The sequence below is a fragment of the Martes martes genome, assembly GCF_963455335.1.
Source record: "Martes martes genome assembly, chromosome: 6".
Taxonomy (NCBI): Eukaryota; Metazoa; Chordata; class Mammalia; order Carnivora; family Mustelidae; genus Martes; species Martes martes.
The window spans coordinates 114,772,535-114,794,867 of NC_137893.1; the positions used below are offsets into that span (position 1 = coordinate 114,772,535).

General features: G+C 36.0%; 1 protein-coding gene across 1 annotated transcript in view; it reads right to left on the bottom strand.

Moving 5' to 3' along the window:
• The window catches only part of COL12A1 (collagen type XII alpha 1 chain), a gene marked incomplete at both ends in the record, with an annotated part of 114,989 nt that overhangs the window by 89,642 nt on the left and 3,014 nt on the right, over window positions 1-22,333 (bottom strand). The window contains 11 exons of the mRNA XM_080806229.1: window positions 966-1,238; window positions 2,881-3,153; window positions 6,614-6,886; window positions 8,029-8,631; window positions 8,831-9,121; window positions 11,287-11,460; window positions 12,133-12,297; window positions 12,474-12,737; window positions 15,398-15,457; window positions 15,892-16,035; window positions 17,879-17,995. Coding sequence (XP_080662355.1) covers window positions 966-1,238; window positions 2,881-3,153; window positions 6,614-6,886; window positions 8,029-8,631; window positions 8,831-9,121; window positions 11,287-11,460; window positions 12,133-12,297; window positions 12,474-12,737; window positions 15,398-15,457; window positions 15,892-16,035; window positions 17,879-17,995 — 2,637 coding nt within the window. The remainder of the gene's footprint in view (window positions 1-965; window positions 1,239-2,880; window positions 3,154-6,613; window positions 6,887-8,028; window positions 8,632-8,830; window positions 9,122-11,286; window positions 11,461-12,132; window positions 12,298-12,473; window positions 12,738-15,397; window positions 15,458-15,891; window positions 16,036-17,878; window positions 17,996-22,333) is intronic.

The following is a 22,333-nucleotide window of genomic DNA, read 5'->3' on the forward strand; positions in this document are numbered from 1 at the left end:
CTACAAAGCTCCAAACTCCTGGATCCTCCAAATTTGACAGATATTTTATCTAAAGTCACCGTGACTTCGCATCACAAAAGATACTTCAGATGCATTTTCTTCCTATAATTATGTTAAATAGGTCATATAAAAGATGGTGATAACAAGGAATCAATGCCTGATTTCCTATTTAGGCCCCCAACTATGGTACTGACTCATTATCTTAACCACCCACTGATACTTCTTTTTAACATCATAACATTCTTATTGTGGCTAGGCTAAATTTACATTTTCTCCCTCTTATACAACTTATTTTGTAGTTGCGGTGAGTTAAATGCAAGCCACCACTGTATTTCAAAAGATTCTAAGGACTACGAAGCCCTCTGACAATTAAGTCTGGAAAACCAAGGACACAGCTCCAGTCTGCTTGGTGGTTCTCGCTAAATACTGCATTAACTTCAAACTTCTAACACAGAACTGAATTTCAGAGGTCATTTAGAAGACAAACAAAACAGAAATTGGGATCCTCATATTTTTCAAACTAAATGCTTTTATGCATGGTGAATGAGAGACTCAGAGTCAGAAAGGGTTCCTGTCTGTTCCTAGTGACGGAAGCTGCTGTGTGACTGTGGGCAACCCAAATCCTTTTCATCCACAGATGTTTCCCAAGGTCGCTTCTCACTCTGAATTCACACACCTGTTCTCCACGTAACCAGCCCGTGGCATTGAGAACATATTTCTACGGCCCTCTAATGCACTCAGCTCCTCAGTACACCTCTCCCTGATCAAATTTGATTTTTTACAACGGCTTACATTCTACGTCTCTGAATAAAAGGCAGTTTTGTAGTTACTTACTTTTCAATACGAACAAATTCCTTTTAAGAGAAAGGATAGCACATTTCTAGATTTGATTCTCCGCAAACGTTTTCAGCTTCCTAAATGCAATCACAAACTCAGGGATTTCTATAAAACATGACAGTTATTACCTTCCAGGGTTGTTCCTTCGCCATGAAGGGTATCTCCAGCCCCAGATGCATATAAGGCCGTCACAGATAAGGAGTATTGCGTCCCTTCGTTTAATCCTCTCAGCACAGTACTGGTCGTATGTCCTCTCACAGTGACCTCTTGAGTCTCACCCCCTGCCGCTGGGACGTATGTGACGAGATACTGCTTCACTTTCCCTGGTGCCCCAGTCCAAGATAATTTCATAGTTGATGTTGTAGGGTCAGACACTCTTAAGTCTCTTGGGTTCCCTCTAACTTCATTAAAAAAAACAACAACATCAAAATTCACTATTTAATAAAATGACTTAAAAAACACTTTGTTGCTTTAAGTGTGTGTGCACGCGTGCATGTGTGCATGGGTGTGCGCGCATGGGCATGGGCATGGGCATGGGTGCGTGTGCTGCAGCTGCATCAAATTTATATCCTGAGGAGTATGACAGCAATTTTAACTGTTGACAAGCAACAGAGCTTCAGCATTTCTAAACTGGGCCTTGAGTGTTGGGAGAAACAAAGCAAAAGGCATCCAATTCCTCTTCTGCGTTTATGCAGGTTACTATCTTTTGCATTACTATCTTTGACATTAAAAACTACACTCTTTTCCCTGAAAGTGGAACAAAGCGTTACACATTGTAAATACATTGATTAGTATCACAATGTAGGTTTTTTACCACCTCCGAGAAAGCCTAGAAATACATCGATGTGATAAAAATGATTAATGATCAAATGCTATCCCTAGGAAAAAAACGTAAGAAAGGAAACAGCCCGAGTGAGGTCTTGCCTTGAGTAAAACTCAGGGGCTACCTATCCCTTCGCAACTAGGATGTTTGGCATTTCCTGACTTTTCTGGCAGAGTGGTCATGTCATCTCTGAAGGGCCTGGAGTCACCCAGCCCTGTGACACTCTCCACTGGGCATGGAACAGCCACTTTCACTCTAGAAAACAGAAAGATGAAGAGTCACTGGGTCTTTTTATGGTCCCCACACAAAGGGCCCCACATCCCCAGCCAGAAAGAGCAAAAGAAATGTAGTGATTTCCTCCAGGGCAGACAGGAGGAAGAAAGCCGATGGAAAGAGAAAGGGTCTCTGCAGGAAAGGCTATTTAGCTAGGTTCCCCTGGGAGAGAAGCAGGGAGCAGTGATGGAGGACAAGCGGGGAATGGATATTCCTTATGAGTGTCTGCCGCAGGTGCACTGCTTATCAGCAGCATGACTCAGTTACTATTTAGTATCTTTAGCCTTGATTTCCTTATAAAAAGGGATAATATTAACAATTCCATTGACTGTGCATGGATCAGATGAGATAATATATGAAAAGCTCTTTGCACAGAACCTGACACAAGTAAGAACTCAATAACTGTTCACTATTGCTAACACGTTGTTGTTGTTGTTGTTATTATTATTATTTTTAACCTTAAAGATAGAGAATAAAATGAAAATTAGAAATACCTTAATTTTTCTCAATGAAATAAATATTAAACATTAATAATTTGCAACAAATATCAGAATCTATCCTGGGAGTCTGACTATCCCATTTAAATAAAAACAGGCTACTATTTTAAAATCTTCCTGAAGAAGTAATATCTAATCTGTTTCAACAGTACATAGAAGTTTGATTTTTAACCCCTAATAATCCTTCAATTTATATTAGAATATTTAATAATATTATTTTTAAAGTAATATCTAGGCCGTATGTTAGCATTTGAGTCCTACTGACACAAAAAATTGCTGTCATAGGTAAGTCAAAAATTTGAGTAACCCACGTCTAAAAGGACTACCGTCTAAGATACTCAGATAATTGAGACAGTGTCTCATGGCCTGTAGTGCCTGGAGAGCTGCCTACAGGACCCCTTGAGGTCCAAGATCTGGGTTGTTACCATACAGTCAGCATATTTCATCTACCTTCTTCCGTGGCTGCATTTCCAGTCAATGGAGAACCAGGTCCCGAGAAATATTCAGGAATTACAGATACTTCATATTTTGTGTCTGGAGTCAGGTTCTCAAGTGTTATCCTCCTCTGATTGGCAGGGGTGGTAACTTCTTTGCTTTCTCCACCAGCAACTGGTTTATACATAATTCGGTACCTTAAAACTCTCCCTGGAGCTTGAGTCCAGGTGATCTTAAAGCTGTCTGTAGTTTCATCTGTCACCTTTAGGTTTCGAGGAGCTCCTTTTACTGAAATTGGTTTAAAAAAAAAAGTTTATTTTACATAAAAAATGCAAAACTAAGCTTTTGATCACTAAATTATAACATTTCTCTAAACAAATCCAAAGGCAGTTTTTTTGTTAAACATCCTGGTTACAGCATTCATTTAACCAGATATTAACTAGATGCTGAAACAACAAATACTCTATAATATACAGAAAGAAACTAAGTATTGTTAATTTTTTTAATCAAATAAAGAGGTACCTAATAGTAAACTTTTAAAATCATAAGTACACTATTAAGTAGTAAATTCACATTGACATAGAATTCAGGAATAAAAATACTTCATTTCTTGAAATATAGGTAGCCAAGTCTTTCCTTCTAACTCAATTTTTTCCCAGAAAAGTAGGAAAATAATACCTAACACCCAGTTCTACAATATTTACCCACTTGAATCTTGTCCAGTCAGTTCCACAGCTAACTTTTTAGTTTATATAGTCATTTGACTTGGAGAATAATTAGACCATACCCAATAAATGGACCAAACACACTGTACTTAATGAATCCTAGCAGGATCTAAATCTTGAAGTTAAACTGCAATGGGGATAATGTACATTGACTCACAATCTTAAATGGGATCTTCATTGAGCCTAAAGGAGAACATCATTTGGCTTTATAGACAGTAAACATGCTTAAATTATTTATTCATTTAAGGGGCAAACTGTCCATTTGGACCACACGTTCAGAAAAGATGAAATAAAGGTTATTGTCTTCTCAATCCACTGGAGTGAAAGCACAGTGCAATACATCGGCATCTACCTCACATATAATTAGAAATTTATCTAAGTAGCCAACACAGCAGAAGATCACTTCAGGGAGAAAGAAAGTGAATCCCTTAAGAAAATCAATGGCATTTGGCAGACTTACACCCATGACTCATTTTAGATGGCAAGGAAAAAGACTAAATTAGCCAGAACAAATGAGGCAAATAATCTGTTGAATTTGAATATAGTAGTTCCCCAACCCCGCTTATCTGCAGGGGTTGTATTCCAAGATTTCCGGAGGATGCCTGAAATCACGAATAGTACTGAACCTTATTTATAATGTTTTTCTTATACATAACTATGATGAAGTTTAATTTATAAATGAGGCACATTAAGAGATTAACAACAATACCTAATAATAAAATAGAATAATTACAACATACTATAATAAAAATTATGTGAATATGGTCTCTCTCTCAAAATATATTACTATACTTACCCTTCTTGTGAAAATGCCTACATGATGAGAAAAAGTGAAGTGAATGATGTAAGCATCATGACATAATGTTAAGCTACTATTGACCTTCTGACAATAGTCGGGAGGACAATCATCTACTTCTGGACTGTTGTTGACTATAGGCAACTGTAATCACAGAAAGTGAAGCTGAGGATCAAGGGGAACTACTTTACTAGTTTTGAAGCTGAATGTGTAGTTTTGAGCCTTAGATTAACCAATAGTTAAAAAAAAAAAAAGACTGTGTATAGGATTACTGAATTGGCTAAATGAAATAATCCATGGAAAGCAATTATCATAATAACTGACACATAAGCCGGAGCTCAATAATTGTTAGCTTAAGAAAGGTACTGAAATCAGAAGCTTCCTTATTTACTAAAGAAAGTGTAAATCTCAGATTTCACTCAGACAGTAGAACTGGAAACGCATTACCAAATGCTATTGTTGAAGCCCAATGGGCAAAAACTAAAGCATATGTGAATGTAGTTGGCTTTACTCAAAAACCTCCTGGATTTAATTTTTTTTCTTGAGATACATTCCCATCCCATCCCAAAGTGATGCAGGAAAAGGGCCAAGCTCATCAAGTAACAATATGCACATTACAGAGAAATCATCAGGAAATCAGAAATATGAGGGTGCCTGGGTGGCTCAGTCGGTTAAACGTCCAGCTCTTGATTTCGGCTCAGGTCATGATCTCATGGGTCTTGAGATCAAGTCCTACATTGGGCTCTGCACTCAGTGGGGTGTCTGCTTGAAGATTCTCTACCTCTGCCCTACCCTCCAGTCATGCATGCATTTTCTCTTTCTCAAATAAATAAATCTTAAAAAAAAAAAAAAAGGAAAATAAAATATCTAAATATGGACTTCCACATTATTCAACACAAAAATCATAAGAAAAAAAGTCAACTTAGGTCATTATTTTATTGGCGGGCTTTCAGATAGAAATATACCTAAACCATGCACAAAAAGAATAGGTCAATCTTATTTTAAAAATCTTTCAGAGAAAAAAGATTCTCTAGCTTTCATCAGCAAGATATGCCAATATATGACTTTCCTGTTAGCAAACTCTTCTTTGTAACTATCTTAATTTCCTCATGCATCTGTTTCAGCTTCTTCACCTGTCCCCAGTAAAAATAGAGAAAAATTGACCTGTCTTTTATTATTTGTGATATTTATCTTGAAGAGTAATTACCTACTCTCAGTCTTCTTGTAACCACATTCTTTGGTATCCTTTAAATGTCAAATGTAATTAAATGTATCAGAAAGTATTCAATTCTATCAGTAAAGAGGACATATCTAAACAAATAATGCTTAAACATTTGGTAAAATTTGTACACTCATGTTCTCAGCAGCATTATTTACAATAGCTAAAAGGTGGAAGCAACTTAATCCATGGATTAGTGGATAATCAAAATGTGATATATACATATAACGGGATTATCTTTTGGCCATAAGAAGAAAGGAAATTCTGACTCAAGTTACATGGATGAACATTGAAGACATTATGTTAAGTGAAATAAGCCAGATACAAAAGGTTGAATACTATGTAATTCCATTCTTATGAGGTACCTAGAGTAGTCAAATTCATAGAGACAGAAAATAGAATGGTAGTTGCCAGGGGCAATGGGGTGAAGGGAGGGAGGGTTGGGGAACAAAGAGTTATTTTTTTAATGAGTACAGAGATTCAGTTTTGCAAGATGAGAAAAGTTCTGGAGATGGATGATGATAATGGTAGCATAAGAATATGAATGTACTAAATGCCACTGAAATGTATACTTAAAATGGTTAAAATAATAAATTTATGTTATGTATATTTTACCATAATTTTTAAAAAAGAAAAAACATGTGGTAATATATTTGCCATCACATCCATCGATAAAGTAAACAAAATACAGAAGTATTTGAACATAACACTCTTGAAATATGGAGCAGAAAAATCTGGCCTTAAGCAGTATTTTAAGAGCTAGTGCCATAGTTATTAACAGTTCTCTACACCTCTTAACCTCAAATTCATCAAAATAAACCTAGGGGGTTTTTATATAAAAGTTTTTTTCACTTTTTAAAGAGATGTACGAATAGCTGTACTTTATAGATTCTGAATCTTACAAAGACATTCACCATCTCTATAAAGGAGATGGTTATTTCAAATTGTAACTTGGTTCTATAGTAAATTGCTAGTTTTTGGAAAACAAGGTCCAAAACCCCATCTCACCTTCCACTGTGGTCTCCTCACCACTTAAGGGAACACTAAAGCCATCCTCATACTCTGCAGTCACATTGACTAAGTATAGGGTCTCTGGCTTCAAGTTGCTGAGAATGACGCTGGTGCTTGACGCCGGCTCCACCACTGTGACCTCATCATCCCCAGTAGCTTCCTTGTAGGTGATGTGGTATGAAAACACATTTTCTCCAGCAGGAGACCAGTTAGTTTTGAAACTGTGAGAAGTTGTCTCAGAAAAACTAAGATCTTTTGGAGGCACATAAGCTATTTAAAAAAAAGGGGGGGGGGGACACAGTTAAAAATGTTTAAATCTATAAACCAAAAATGACCTGATGACTATGTTTCTGAAATGGCTTGTGTTCATTGGGGGAATAGTCATTGAGACAAATGTACAGAGTAAATATTCCACATAAGACCCCTGAGAGAAGGCCTCTCATTTACAACCCTACCAGGAGGTCTTGATCATTTGTCTTGACCATTAACAATACTAAGTTACACTGTTTAAACGATTAATTAAAATTTAATATGAATTGGGTTTTTAAACACAAAGCAGTAATGGAATGGTCCTGCCTGCAACTGGAATATTTAAATAGTAACAGACCTAAAATGAACCAGCAATACTTTCCCATTAATCCTTGGCAATCAGATATTAACTTTTAGTGGTAGACAGTATTTCAAAGTAATGATTAAGGAATTCTTCCTAACAAAAGCATAGTCATGAGACAAAATCATAGAAGAGCCGATGTTTAAGGCACACTGCTCTGTTGAATTGAAAAGACAGGAGAGTGTGACATTATCGACAAATCAGAGCGGTACCTATGAACCCTGGGTGACTGGAAGTGATAGTAAGGGTTACAGCACTAGAACAATTAAGGAAGACTTAATGAAAGAGATGGGACTGTTCACTGAAGGTTGACAAATAGAACTTGAACAAATGAAGAAATGAGGTTAAGGAATTCCAACTGTGAGGAATGATGCCCACAATTGGTCCAGGAAAGGGAATGCATAAGAAGAATTCAAAGTTCTAGGACTCTGTTCTCATCACCTTTAATTCAAAGGACTTGGCTCACCATCTACTACATAGTGGACACTCAACTAGGGGTTGTTGTATTGAATATGACAAATAGGTGTGATAAAGCTGGTGCCCAGCCCTGCTTAAGGGTCTAGGATCAAAAACATCTAATGACTCCTGGTAAATAACTTTTTCACTAATTAATACATGATCCATACCCAGGATAAAGTCATACTTCAGAGCTAAATAAACTAAGCTCAATAGATTTATAAATATAGGAAAGTTACTTCTTCCTGTATCTAAAAGGAATCGGAGAAGCATATTATCCACAATTTTAGAACCAAAAATGCTTTGTTCATGAAGAGATCATTTTGGCTCTACAAAGTCTACTAACCTTTTTTCTTTATAGCTGCCAATTCTTGCTCAATTCTAAGGCAGATAGACTGTGTGAGTTCAAAAGATATTCTTTGAAAAGCATCGAAGTCTTCCACTGTGAACACATGTGTCTCAGCAGGAGGAGAGGCAATAGCTTCCAACTCTGAGCGAACAGCATCCTTGACACCAACTGCAAAGATTTCCACATCTGAATTCCTTAGTTTTATAGCAGGATCTCTGAAAGCATCCGAAGATTTCCCATCAGTGATAAGAATCATGACCTTTGGTACGTTGCCTCTTGAACCCTTGCTAGGCACAAATATTTTCTCTCTGACATAAGTCATTGCTTTCCCAGTGTTTGTAGATCCTCCTCTGTAGGGGAAGGTGTTTATTGCTTCAATTATATCTTCAACTTTGGTGAATTTTTTCAAAGTGAACTCAGTATGAGGATCCCGGCTGTACTGGACAAGACTTATCTGTACCCTATTTGGTGAAATCTCAAAACTTTTTACAAGAACTTCCAGAAAGGCTCTAACTTTAACAAAGTTTGCAATCCCAATGCTATAGGAGCCATCAACCAAAAACACAATATCAGCTTTTATATCCACACCACGTGAGCATTCTGTGAAAAGAAAAAAAGTCCATTAAATTTCAACAAATATAAGTTAATCACTAAATATAGATACCTGGTTTTCTTAATAAGCACACTTATTTAAAAGAAAACTATTAAAAATATTTTAAAACTAAACCTGAACCAGTAAGACATACTGTCCAATGGACCATCACATATACTAAACCCAATGATAGACCTATTCACTTACCCACTTGAACTTTCATTGGCTGAGTCTTCTCCATTATTGAAATGGGTTCACTGGATGTCAGTCCCTTCATGGCAGAAACACTGATCTGGTATTCTGTGTCTGCTGAAAGGTCACGAACACTGAGCGTGGTGGTCTGAGGGCCCACACTGAGAGCGTGCTGTCGGCTTCCAGCCGTCATTGGTGTAAGAAGGATTTTATAGCCAGTCACTGGGCTAGGAGATGGACTCCAACTTAGCTTAATGTATTTTGATGAGACTTCCGTGGCAACCAAATTTGAAGGAGGTTCAATAACTGCGAAGTAACAAGTCGAACAATAACTAAAAACAGTGAGATGCAGGGGCACCTGGCCTACTGAACTGGAGGAGCATATATCTCTTGATCTCGGGGTCATAGATTCAAGCCCATGTTGTGTGTAGAGAATAAATAAATAAATAAACAAATAAATAAATAATAACTACAGTGAGATGCAACCCTTAGGTTTGGACAATCAATTCTCCTTATCCAAATTAATCATGAATTAGTCTAGAAGAGCTGCCTAGTTCCAACTCTCTACTTCCACCTATACCTATCCACAACCAAAAGAGACTCAGTGCTTGATTTTTAGTCAGGGCACTGAGAAAATTAGGGGAAAAGAAAGTTGTTGGAAGACATTAATAATAAGATGTCTGATGTCTAAGTCTCTGGAACCAAGATTTCCATTCTGGTTTTGATATTTTATTCATTGCCTTTATTCTTATGTATCAAAGTAGGCACTTGATAAATATTTGTTTAATCAATGACTTACTCAATTCCTTTTCTCTTTTAATGATACTATAAAGGCCAAAATATAAACTTTAAAAGACACTTTATAGTACAGTAAGAAAGATAAAGGATTCAGCAGCTCTTAAACAAGTTCTTCTAATTTTAGAAAATTTTATTCTCACTTATTTCAAGCCAAGAAAAAAATGTTCATAATGCCACCAAGAGTGACTCAATGTTTCATAACATGTATATTAACAAGTAAATATTGATCATCTAAAACATTTCTATCCTTATGCAATGTAGAACATAGTGAGGTACTTAACAGATAATATGACAGTGAGGTACTTAACAGGTAATACGAAGTATTTTAAGATACTTCAGATCAAATTTTCACACTTTTACATTTGTCAATGGAATCAACTTCCCAGAACATACAGTTCCTTTTTTTTTTTCAATTTCATCCTGCAAGAAGTGGATGATCAAACAGGCACAAATTTCCTCATGACCTCTTTAGAAAGGTAATCATATGGAGTGCATAAAAATGATTTCTAAAAAGTGACAAGTGGTGGGGAGCAGGGAGAAACAACAGATGTGCCAACTGGATGTTTGACCAAAACTTTTGAGTGACGCAGAGAACAAGCCACAGACTAAGCCAGGAAGGAAGAGAGGCCCCGAGGAGCACAGTGAACACCTGCAATGCAGCCCCATGCCCTATACAAGCCGAGTTCAAACAGTGGCAGGATGGACGTTTGGTCTATCCCACACATGCACCCCAGGGAAGACAGGGCAGCGTTAGAATGTTTAAAAGACTAAGTAAAGAGAGGTTAATCAGGAGAAAGTGGCATGAGGGGATCAATTTTGTAATCACATAGAGCAAAAGAATCAGACATTAGGCAGTAAAACAAAGAAAAAGGTTTGGAGCCCATGAAGTAATGAGAAGGGGTTCTGAAACAGAATTATAGCCATCGAACGTTGCCAAAATACTTGGGGTTTGGAGATTAAAGAGTTTATAAGACTGAAGAAGTAGCTATTTAGAACTTATCTTTAATCACTTGTCAATTCTCAGGCTAAGAGGAGAACAATCATGGAAATTGTGACTTTTTAATGGCCAAAGGATGTTTATGAAATGTCTTCTGAAATGTCTTTTCTTCCTCCCATGTATTTAGAAGCAATAACTGATAAAAATGGGAAGATTTTCCAGATGTGGAAGGATCAAACTGACTGATCCTTGAAGTATATTTTAAAAGTTTTGAAAACATGCAGAGAATGATGATAGAAAACCCTTTTGTCTGACCAGTGAGAACACTGTTTCTCACTAGTTGATGTTGCTGAATGTTAAGATACATGTCCTCCCAGCCTGTCAGTGTTTACTTCAGAGTGTAAGGCCATTAAAGCAAGTACATGGATAGCATAATTATGGACATTCAACATGCACAAAATAGTCACATAGAAAAAGAAGAAGTCAAACTTGTCCAAAAAAGATTTTTAAGAACTTTATAATGATATAAATGTTTTACTTCATGTTCTACTGAGGGAGGGGGAACAATGCAAATGGTAAGTTGAGTTACTGAAAAGCCATATGATGGAGTATACATCTGGAGAATCACCAGATGTGTTTGAGTAAATGTGTCTACTTTTAGAATACCTGTAAAGCTATAAATGCTACCAAATGATGGAAAAGGCGAACACAAGGGAACACTGAACCATTCACTCACCTTCTTCTCCACTGACCAATTCACCAAGTTGTTCGTCAACACCGGAGCACACCTGGGAGATTATCTCATTCTGAATATCCACAATTGCATCAAAGTTGGCCACGTTGAAAACATGGTTTAATGAAGGCGTGGAGGCGATTTGTTTGAGTTCTTTTGCATCTGCAGCTTTAATGCCTTCAAAAACAAAAGGATAAGGATATATATTGGAAAGAAAAATGTGCTGAATTAGGGAAGTTCTTTGCCTTCTCAGTCCTTCGAAAGTAAAGCCATTTGTAAATCCTCATTTAGTCATAAATCAGAATTGCTTGGCTTCATAACGAATGTACAACTGTTCAAATGACAAAGACATTTTATAATTTCACAGAAAGTGGCTAGCCAGAAAGGAAAATGAGTGGTTAATAAAACAGAGCAGGCTCTCATCTCAACCCTGCCATCATCTGCCCCTGCCATCTGTAAAGATAATACTTTTTTCTTCCAGAGTCCTGAATGACCTGGAACCCTCCGAATTCTTCAAGTATTACATAATACAGGAAACACATCTAAAAAAGCACTTAATGATAATACAAGGAGGATCTTTATTAGAATCATTGGTCCAGCATTCTTTGAAAAGGAGAGGGCTGACAAAAACATGAATACCATCTCACAATGCACAGGCTAAGGGAGTTATGTGAGAGAAATACACAAGCAGAATTTTTACTCAAAAGATGACATGGTTTAACACTACACTATGAAATGCACTAAACACTTCTAATAGCATCTTTCTTTAAGGAATGTACCTTTCTTCTTCATAAGCATTAAGTATTGAGGTACATCTAGAGCAAAAATACTTAACCAAACATGACCTACCCAAAGAGAAAACTTCAACCCCTATATTTCGAAGCTCTCTTGCTGGAATTTCCACTTCATCCTGGGATTTGCCATCCGTAATAATAATTGCCACTTTAGGAAAGCCAACTCTTGCTCCAGCAGATTCCGTGAAAGTATTTTTAATTAAGTAATCAATGGCATCCCCTGAAGTGAAAAAGAAACATGTTCGTTCACTCCTTACTACAATATTTTGCCAAAGTCAAAAACCATGTGATTATTTTCAAAATTATTTGACATGTGAAAATTGCGCAATGCTCAATTTCTTTCCCAAACAGCTATTTCATTTATTTTCAACAATAACAAAATTTGTAAAATCATACCTGTCATTGTGTTGCCACCTTTGTATGGGATTCTTTTAATTGCAGCAAGAAGCTCATCCCTTTGGTAGTACTGATTTAAGTTAAATTCAGTCCTGGTATCAGAGCTGTACTGAACAACTCCAACCCTTGTCTTCTCTTCTCCGATGTCAAAAGCAGACACAAGAGCACCAATAAAGTCTAAAATGTATTTAAAATTATTTCTTCCCACACTCCATGAGCCATCCACGAGGAACACTAGATCAGTCCAGGCACTGACAGAGCATTCTGAAATACATTTGATATATTTTTAAATGATGTATTCTTAATAACTCTATCCATCCTTAACAAATACAAACTAACATTGAAAAACTATCGTCTCCTTAAATCATTTTGTTCATTAGAACATATTCACATTGTTCTTCACCCACAATTGACATGCACAAAAGAATATACCATTTTATTAACAAACACAGAAGCATTTTCAGTGCCTTCACTAAGATGCATTTATGGAACTATATGGCTCAAAATTAGTATATAAGACATCGTGCAAGAAGAGATAAATAGATACATGACCTACTCTCCAAGAGTATGTGACTGAAGTAGTCATGCTATCAACCAATATTTTTATAAACGACATCCTTTTCCTTTTCTCTCCAAGTACAAATTACACAAAACATCTGGGAGACATACAAAATAAGCAGTGTCTTCATTCCTTGGTATTTAGCAATAAATACAAAACAATTGCTGTCTTATTCAAGCAGATGTAGTTAAGCAGAAGGAAAGAGAAAATCTTTTAAAAATTCTCCTGCATTTTAGAATGCAGTGGTCTAAAGTTTGCAGTGACTTAGTCTAGAGGGTTAATAGAATCTAACAGAAGTAAAAAGAAGCATGGGGGCACTTGGGCAGCTCAGTCATTTAAGCCTCTACCTTCAGCTCAGTTCATGATCCCAGAGTCCTGGGATCCAGCATGGAGCATTGGGCTCCCTGCTCAATAAGGAGTCTGCTTCTCCCTCTCTCTCTTCTCCCCCCACCCCTCCCACGAGGTCCTCCTCTCTCACTCTCTCTCTCAAATAAATAAATAAAATCTTTAAAAAAAAAAAAAAAGATGTAGGGGTGCCTGGGTGGCTCAGTGGGTTAAAGCCTCTGCCTTCAGCTCAGGTCATGATCCCAGGGTCCTGGGATGGAGCCCCGCATCGGGCTCTCTGCTCAGCAGGGAGCCTACTTCCTCCTCTCTCTCTGCCTGTTTCTCTGCCTGCTTGTGATCTCTGTCTGTCAAATAAATAAATAAAAATCTTTTAAAAAAGATGTAAAAAGAAGTATAAATATGATACAAGATAGTCAAAATATCTTATTGTCCTAATTATCAGTGTATTTAAATTTGACATCTAAAACCTACTTTTACAAAACTAAGAGTAGAAAAACATTTCAGTTCAAAAGTAAAAAAGGCACATTATATCTTTAAATTACTGAAATGCAATGACTGGCTTTTATAAATGAACACCCATGTCTTTCCTTCTCTACAGTCAGAAGGAAGACAGGCTGATTTTCATGAAAATCTGTATTTGAAAGGCAACATGAAATGAATTTTCTGAAGATGTTTTCATCCTTGTAGTCAGTTGGTGAATAACAAAAGAAATACTTGGCTACAAAGAGAAGGAAAGGGTCTTGGAAAATTTTGGAGCTAAATACAAGTTGTGTGCTTAAATAATTTTTGCACACCATTTAATGGGCCCCTATAAGTCTATTGAATAGTCAATATTTAGTATGATGCTTTTATTTAGAATAAATATTGATGGTTCAGGGAAAATATTAGCATTATAACTGAATACTACAAAGTTCATTGTAGTTTATTAGACATCGGAAAGAATGATGAACAGGCATTTGTAAGGAAAAATTCTGGGTAAAGGGGACTTTGCATTCAAATCCTTTTACTGTCCTCCTGGTCATAAATCCAACTTTTATAAGTAGCAAATTAGAAGTCCAAGAAACCCCTTAAGGGTCCATCCCAGTAAGTCAGACAAAACAATAGAAGACAAAGGAGGCTAGAAATTGCCAAACCTAGACTGAATAAAATTCCTTTTGTTTGGTCATGAGAGCACCAAGGATCATTGGGTATCTTATTTTGTTTGGGGTTGGGCTCCCAATTGTATATTACAAAGAACACTGTGAACAGTGTTGTTTTCGTGACTTTTTCTTTTCTAATTTGTCTCCATGATTCTTTGTGGGGGTGAAATAATAATAGAGGTGGTGCAAGAATGTATCAGAATGACTGGGGCAGTTGTTTCAAACTGGGTAAGGCTCCACTCCCATCTCTCTCCCCACTGAGTGCCAGACAACAGCTCCCCAACATCCTCTCTGGAAAATGTGTATATCCTTTAGATATGCGAAGACCCACATGTTACTAGATATGTCTTACACAGACACTGGAAATGATGACACTGACATCAATGAAAGGCATGCAAATACTCTAGAGGTGAGCATAATACAGCCAGAGATTTGGGAATATATCTTCATGGCAAGAAATTCTTCAAACACAAGGAGGACATCTCTCTGGTGTTCTAGCTTTATATTCCTCATATAGCCCTATTTCTATTGGTTTGTCTTTGAGAAATGAGTTAAGTCTAGTGGTGAGCTTTGTTTTTCACCTACTGCCAAAATCCTACCAAAAAAAAAAAAAAAAGGTGGATACACACCAATATACAGTTTACTCCCAGTATAATGAATGCTTACTAAATAGAATGAAAAATTGACTAGAAACTCAAAATGTAGGTAGTATAACTGTTTTGTCAGATATTACTATTATATTGCCCATATTACTTCTAGATAACACCTATAAAAATTAATACAGGAGTAAAATCAAAGTATGCATATAGTTGGAACATCTCCTTTATATTACATTTACGACTTCTATAAATCCAAGCAAAAATATTAAGGTAAATACTTACTTTGTATCTCTGGTTTTCCAGGTTTCTTCTCACCTGGCTTTGTCGGACCACCTGTTTGAACTGAATCAAAACTTGATTATTACAGAAAGAAATGAACCTGTACAAATACTTCCTAAAAAAACACAAATATGTTGTTTTCCCACTACTGTCTTTCAAACATATGATCCATGCCCAGCTGCTCAGAGAATACTGCCAAATAAGCCATGCCTTACAAATTACTTTTGGTGAGGTTTTAGCTGTATTTCAAAAAGACAATGATATTGTAGGCTGGCAAAGTTTAATGTTTTAATAGTTTTCACTCATAATTTTCCTGCTGCTTCCAAAGACAAGGTTTGTAAATCGAGAATGAATTATTAACATCCACAAATGCCTAGGATCATAGAAAGAATATTTAATACTGATACAAAGTAACTCTGCATAACAGATTAAATCTGAAAGCTGGAGATGTCTCCTGCAAAATTAAAAGTATAAAGGTACTTTATATGTGTGCTTACTTGTTAGTTGTCCTATAACTGGTACACTTTCCTCTACTTCATCATATGAAGTAATTGTTACCACATACTCTATTTCAGGTATAAGGTCTGATAATAAAGTTTCAGTGGTACTAGCTGCAAGGGTAAATTCTTTAGTGGGCCCATCTGGAAATATAGAAAGGGAAATATGAATGCAATAAACTATCTTTCACATATAACATGACACAATATAATATCATTCCCAGATATACTCAAAATCTAAAAAATTAAGTATATATACATTTTTTCAGAACATCCAAACACTATCTTCATTATCTTCTTCTCTCTTCTGAAACCAAAACTTTGAAATTCTATAAATGGACTGGCATAGCCTTTACTTAATGATAATCATAGTCAATATTTGTTTGAGGATATCCCAGAATATCAAACCAAAATCTCCCATTGTTTCTGAAGGTGAATGGTAGATAACAAAATTATTTCATAGATGAGACCAAAAAAAAAAAAAAACCCAGAAAATAACTTAATTTTAAATTATGTCCTGGAGAAGAGTGAAGAAAGGTTATTAGGGGATGAAAATCAACTCAAGAACAACAAACACCATAAGCTGAAATTAAGCTGTAGTGGGAAGCAGTCTGGAGAATGCATTCTCCTTCCTCAAAAGGTTGTATATATTAATAGGTAGTCACAGTCCTCTCAGTTGACTTAACTAGATATCAAACATTTCAAAATACCGTGTACTGGGTATATACTTATATATTGACAGTTATGTACTCCCTTCTAGAGTATGTTCATTCTTAATTCAATCAGGAAACAGTATTTCCTAGGGACTAAGAGCCTACTAGGATTTTTAATTTTATTATATTTTCATCAAAACAAAAATAATCAAAAAAATCAAAAAAAAAAATCAAAAAATCAGTAACAGGTAGTATAATAGAACCGCAAGAAACAGTCCTGGTTTAAGTGTGGAGCATGCAGAACCAACCAGGGCCCTCAAAGGACAAGATACCATGGCTCTGCTGGGTTGGATGGTCTCAGTGCCAGTTTGCAGAGTACAGAAGTCAGAAATTTCCAACACATGGAAACTGACGGAACTGTTTTTTCAACAGCTTTATTGCTTTGGAATAAACAAATGAGTTAACTGCAAGTACATTTGGGGAGAAAAGATTCAAAGAAGAAAAAGTAAATTGTTGACGCCTTAAGTTCCCAGATCCTATTAAGAAAATTTTTCCCAGTTCTGTGAGAAATTAGCATTTTAAATCATTAGTATTTTTAGAGGCCATAGTGATAAATTACATTGACATCATCCCTCTCTACTATCAGCCAGATAAGACTTCTTCCTACCACCTGACCAGTGTTAGTGGAAATGGTTATTTTCCCTTTCTACATTAAAATTGAAAGTTAATCAACAGAGATTAGTTTTCCACACTTGGGAAACATCATAAACACTTAAAGATAACTCCTGAGAACAACCAAAACAAGGTGTTTTGTTTTTGTTGTTTTTCAAAGACTCTTAGCCCAGGATCTGTGGAATCCACCTCGCCAAAGTAAATTCCTGTCTTCCATCATGGCAGCTCACCATTATTCCAGAGTGTTTCCTGAGTCCTGAAGTATGCAGGAGACTGGGTAAAGAATAACAGCTCACTTCATCACTTGACACTTTAAATATTGAAAAGACTAATTCAAGAAGAATATCAAGAAGTGAGAATCCTATTTTATAAAATCAAATATTACAAGCAATATTCTGATCAGGCCAAAAAAGTCCACTTTTAATAACAGCAGCTTAGCACACTGAACCATTTTAATAAAGCTCAACACTACAAAAATATAATAATGAGTACTAGGCTGGAAATCTGGAGACCTGAGTTCACCAAATTTCTGGTGACATTGGTTAAATTCCTAAGGTTTTCTAAATTTCAGCTTTCTCATAATGAAATGGAAGGAGGAGAGAAGACTGGATTATATCATCTTTGATGTCTCTGTTTTAAAACCCCAACATCTCAAAACTTACCTGTTGTAGGGTCCACTGTTATTCTGTAACCCACAATTGGATCAGCTGGTCTTGCCCATGACATATGAACAGTATTTTCATCTATTATTTTAAAGTTCAAGTCTGAAGGTGGGTCAACTGCAAAAGAGAGAGTTGAGATCAATTATATTTTCCAATGTCACAAATTTTCAATTTAATCAATAAAGAATTGTGTCGAGCAAAGCTTACTAAAATTGTCTTTGCATAAATTTGTTTCCAACAAATATAGAAGATATCTTGTTGGATAAGAATAAAATTAAAGGCTGACAAGATATGACAAAACATCAGAGAGTATACATATTACAGAAGACAGCACAAAACACTTTTGATTCTTGAGTTGCTAGGTCATCCAAGAATGGCCAGCAAAATCAAGCATAATAGAAACATATTTGGATACAAGTACATACAAGTACAATGAAATCACAGATAATAACCACATATGCAAACAATTCACATAACAATTAAAGGGATCTCAATACATGCGGAGAGCATTTTGAACAAGCATGCCAAATCACAACCTGCTTATAACCATAGAAGTTAATTTAAAACATTGACATAGTAGTATTTTTCCCATAATGTGGAAAAGAATCACTGATGTTTTTGATTCTCTGCATCATTGTTGTGCATAATTTTTGTTGGATAAATCTCAATCTGTGCAGAGATGAAATTTAATGAAAGAGAGAAGTCATGGGAAATTTAGCACTGTTAGTTGCACAAGAAAATATACATTTAAATGTATATTCACATTCACATGGATGAATATTCAAAAATAATAATAAGGGCTGTTAATTTATAAATATACAAAAAGTATATGTAAACAGTTGTTTGTAAAACTAATATTCTGCCTGTTTACACCAATATGCTGTATGTTTGCCAGGTGTAAACCCACACTGTTATTTTCCTTTGCAGCAGGTATACTCCATACTAGAAATGGCATTTTAGATTAAAATGCCAGTATGGTCCTTTACAAAACGATGGTTAATTATGAAAAGACAACATCAAACCATATGTTTATGGACATTTATTTACAGAACTTAAAGAAAACAGTGAAGAAGGGTCAGTGATCTAAAGACATGACTGTGCATAAAAACTTGGAGAAGTCAATGACAGGAATACTTGAAAAGTACAGAAAGAAATAGTTTACATACAAAACTATACAGCTTCATGCATGTGTCAATGAAATGTTGACTTGTTTTTAGTTTCCCACAATGAACGAAAGCCTCCATGTACAATAGTCATTACACAAAGACGTTTCAGAGATATTTTATAATGATATTCTCTCTGCAATGTTCATGCCTCTTCATGCAGCATTGTACTGACTCACTGTCAGTGCATGGTCAATGTGTTATAAATGATTACCCTTGAAGTAGGTCAACAAAGTAAGATGACTAGCAGCCATCCTCTTCTTAAAATATTTAAGTCTGAAAGTATTCCTTGTGAGTCAGATTCTTTGCATCTCTTTTGAGGGATTACGATCTCCTTTTAGGTTTTCATAGATGTCAATTGAAATACAGTAGTAGCGTTGAGACGCGAGTCACAGAATTTAACTGGGGTTAGGGATCTATGTAATATTAATAGCACGTTTTAATGGAAATTAAACAAATTAAGTAAGCAAACATTTGCTTTGAAGAACTGATGCTTCCGACTGTAGGAGATGGCTTTTTATTTTCGTTGGATATACTAGCCACGGAATGAATGTTATTTTCTTACTATCCATACACAGGCAGTGAGATTAGACTATTAATCTACATGCATAGCTTAATTATTCAACATTCTGCTGTCTGTAATCATATTGCAAGGTTTAGCTGGAGTCATCACTTAGTATAACAAGCATGCAACAAATGTTAATAGAACAAGAGGTATTAAGAATATCATTATAAAATATTGTTCCAGTAGCAATGGCTCAGGACAAATTTAATGCAAAGGCAGACACAACTGGCCTGAGCATGCTTTTATAAAAAAATCAGTACATGGAAAAACAGTACCACCAACCTTGCAAGGAAATTGACCTGAAGCAGCAGACATTAGGTTAAAACTGCTGAAGGGCAGCAGCGGCCCACCTTGTTGGTGTCCAAATGACCAGGATTCCAGAAAAACTGAAAAATTGACTGTTGGGAAAAGTCTTTAACATTTCAGAGGATTTTAAGGTGTTCATAGAAACTCAGATGTGGTACTTGGGAATCAAAAGCAGGAAAGAATGGCCAAGTAGCATGTGTACAACTGAGAGCCCACTCCACTTTTCTTCTTGCCCCTTGTACTACATGTAAAACCTTCCAGGCTTGCCCCTCCATTTGTATGTTTTTTGCTTGTTCATTTCACAAGAAAAGATAGCAAGGCAGGTGTGAGTAGTGTCCTGTGTCAACTTGATCAATGCAAAACATTTCTTTATTAATTTTGAAAACCTTTTTTGCATAAAAATAATTCACAACTGCCAACGCATTGTCACAAGCAGTGTCTACCCTGAGACAATTCAGATGCCAGAATTTTTAAAATATGAGCTATCTATGATGGATTATGATTGCAAAGAGCCACACTTGCATAGAATGAGAATCCGAACCAAGAGAACTAGAACTCAAATTATAAATAAATAACATACCAATAAGATATATATTCAAAAAACCTGAAGACCAATAACGAAAAGACTAAAATTTTAAGTACTCCTAACTCTAGTAGTTTTAACTCCCATTTAGAAATAATGCTTTCCCTTATCAATAAGCTATGCTATGAAAACTGCATTCTGGTGATATTTTTGTTACATAAATTGGCAGAATGTGGGACTTTTTAGGAATGATAATTAGAGCCAGCCATTTCCGAGTGTCTACTATACAACAGGCAGAGTACAAGTCACCTTTATTGTCTCTTTTTCTTCTCATAATGATCCAGTATAATGTGCCCTGTTATCTGTTTCACAGATGAGTCAGTGAAATTCAAAGAGATAAATACAGCTAATAAGCAACAAAACCTTGATCCCATAGTCGGACTCCAGAGCATACAATGTAAAAAAGAAGAAATATTTGAGTGAATGGCTAACTTTACAAAGCAATATTTGTACATATGTGCCTATTAATACATACCTATGCATTTTTTTATTCTATTAAAAAACATTATTTGGGGGCGCCTGGGTGGCTCAGTGGGTTAAGGCCTCTGCCTTCAGCTCAGGTCATGATCCCGGGGTTCTGGGATCGAGTCCCGCATCGGGCTCTCTGCTCCATGGAGAGCCTGCTTTCTCCTCTCTCTCTGCCTTCCTCTCTGCCTACTTGTGATCTCTGTCTGTCAAATAAATAAATAAAATCTTTAAAAAAAAAATAAAATAAAATAAAAAAATAAAAAATATAAAACATTATTTGATGTCTGTTCAATAAGAAATACATGGTATTCAGATATTTCCAGTTCAGATATGGATAGAATTTGACAAATTGACTTTGCCCATTTTCTTTAAAATTAAAGTATCTATCTTGATATGTATTTTATAAAACAATTTTTTTCATTATGGTAACCAAAAGGAAGTTTACCAACAGAGATGAATGGATGGATGGAAAGATGGACAGAGAGGATAATGGTCTAGCAAGTTTTGGGAACATATATGTTAAAGATAAAGCAAAACATACTACTAAAATATCATCTTGATGAACTAGCAAGACCTTTTAGTCTGATCTTTGTGATAACCCTGAAAAGGATATTACTCTAACTTCAGAAACCTTTAGTAGCATGCAGAAGTGGTTTCACTTTATGCAATTGGCATTAATTTATATCTTCCATCCAAAGCTAGTCTAAGTTTAATGATCTTTGCCATGATATAGTCATTTCATTTGTGTTTATAAGATAAAAAATTAACAGTTGATATTTTAAACAAGTGATGGATTATTCTGTACACATTACAAAACATGTTCTTTCAGGGCTGACCAGTTTTCAAGCAAGAAGCAAATTAGCACTAAAGCAGGACAAGAAAACCTGAAGTAACCACATTAGTTGACTGAGTTATTCAGCCTCTCTTCCTCATTTTCCCATTTGCAAATGAGAAAATCAGAATAGATGATCTGTAAGTTCCCCTATAGTCCAAAATTTCTGTTATGGCACAGTATTATCAGATAAACATAAACACAAGGGTGTTTGGGTGGCTCAGTTACTTAAGCATCTGCCTTCAGCTCAGATCATGATCCCAGAGTCCCAGGATTGAGCCCTGCATCGGGCTCCCAGTTCAGTGGGGAGTCTCCTTCTCCCATGCCCGACCCCCCCACCCCTGACTCATGCTCTCTCTCGCTATCTCTCTCTTTCAAATAAATAAAATCTCAAAAAAAAAAAAAAAAGACAAACATAGACACAGATTATAAAAATATATATTAATTAGCCTCTAACCTAGACACAAGACAATTACAGCTTGTCTTCAATGGCCTCAACTCACTGGTCAATTGATAAAAACCAGTTACTCCTCATTAA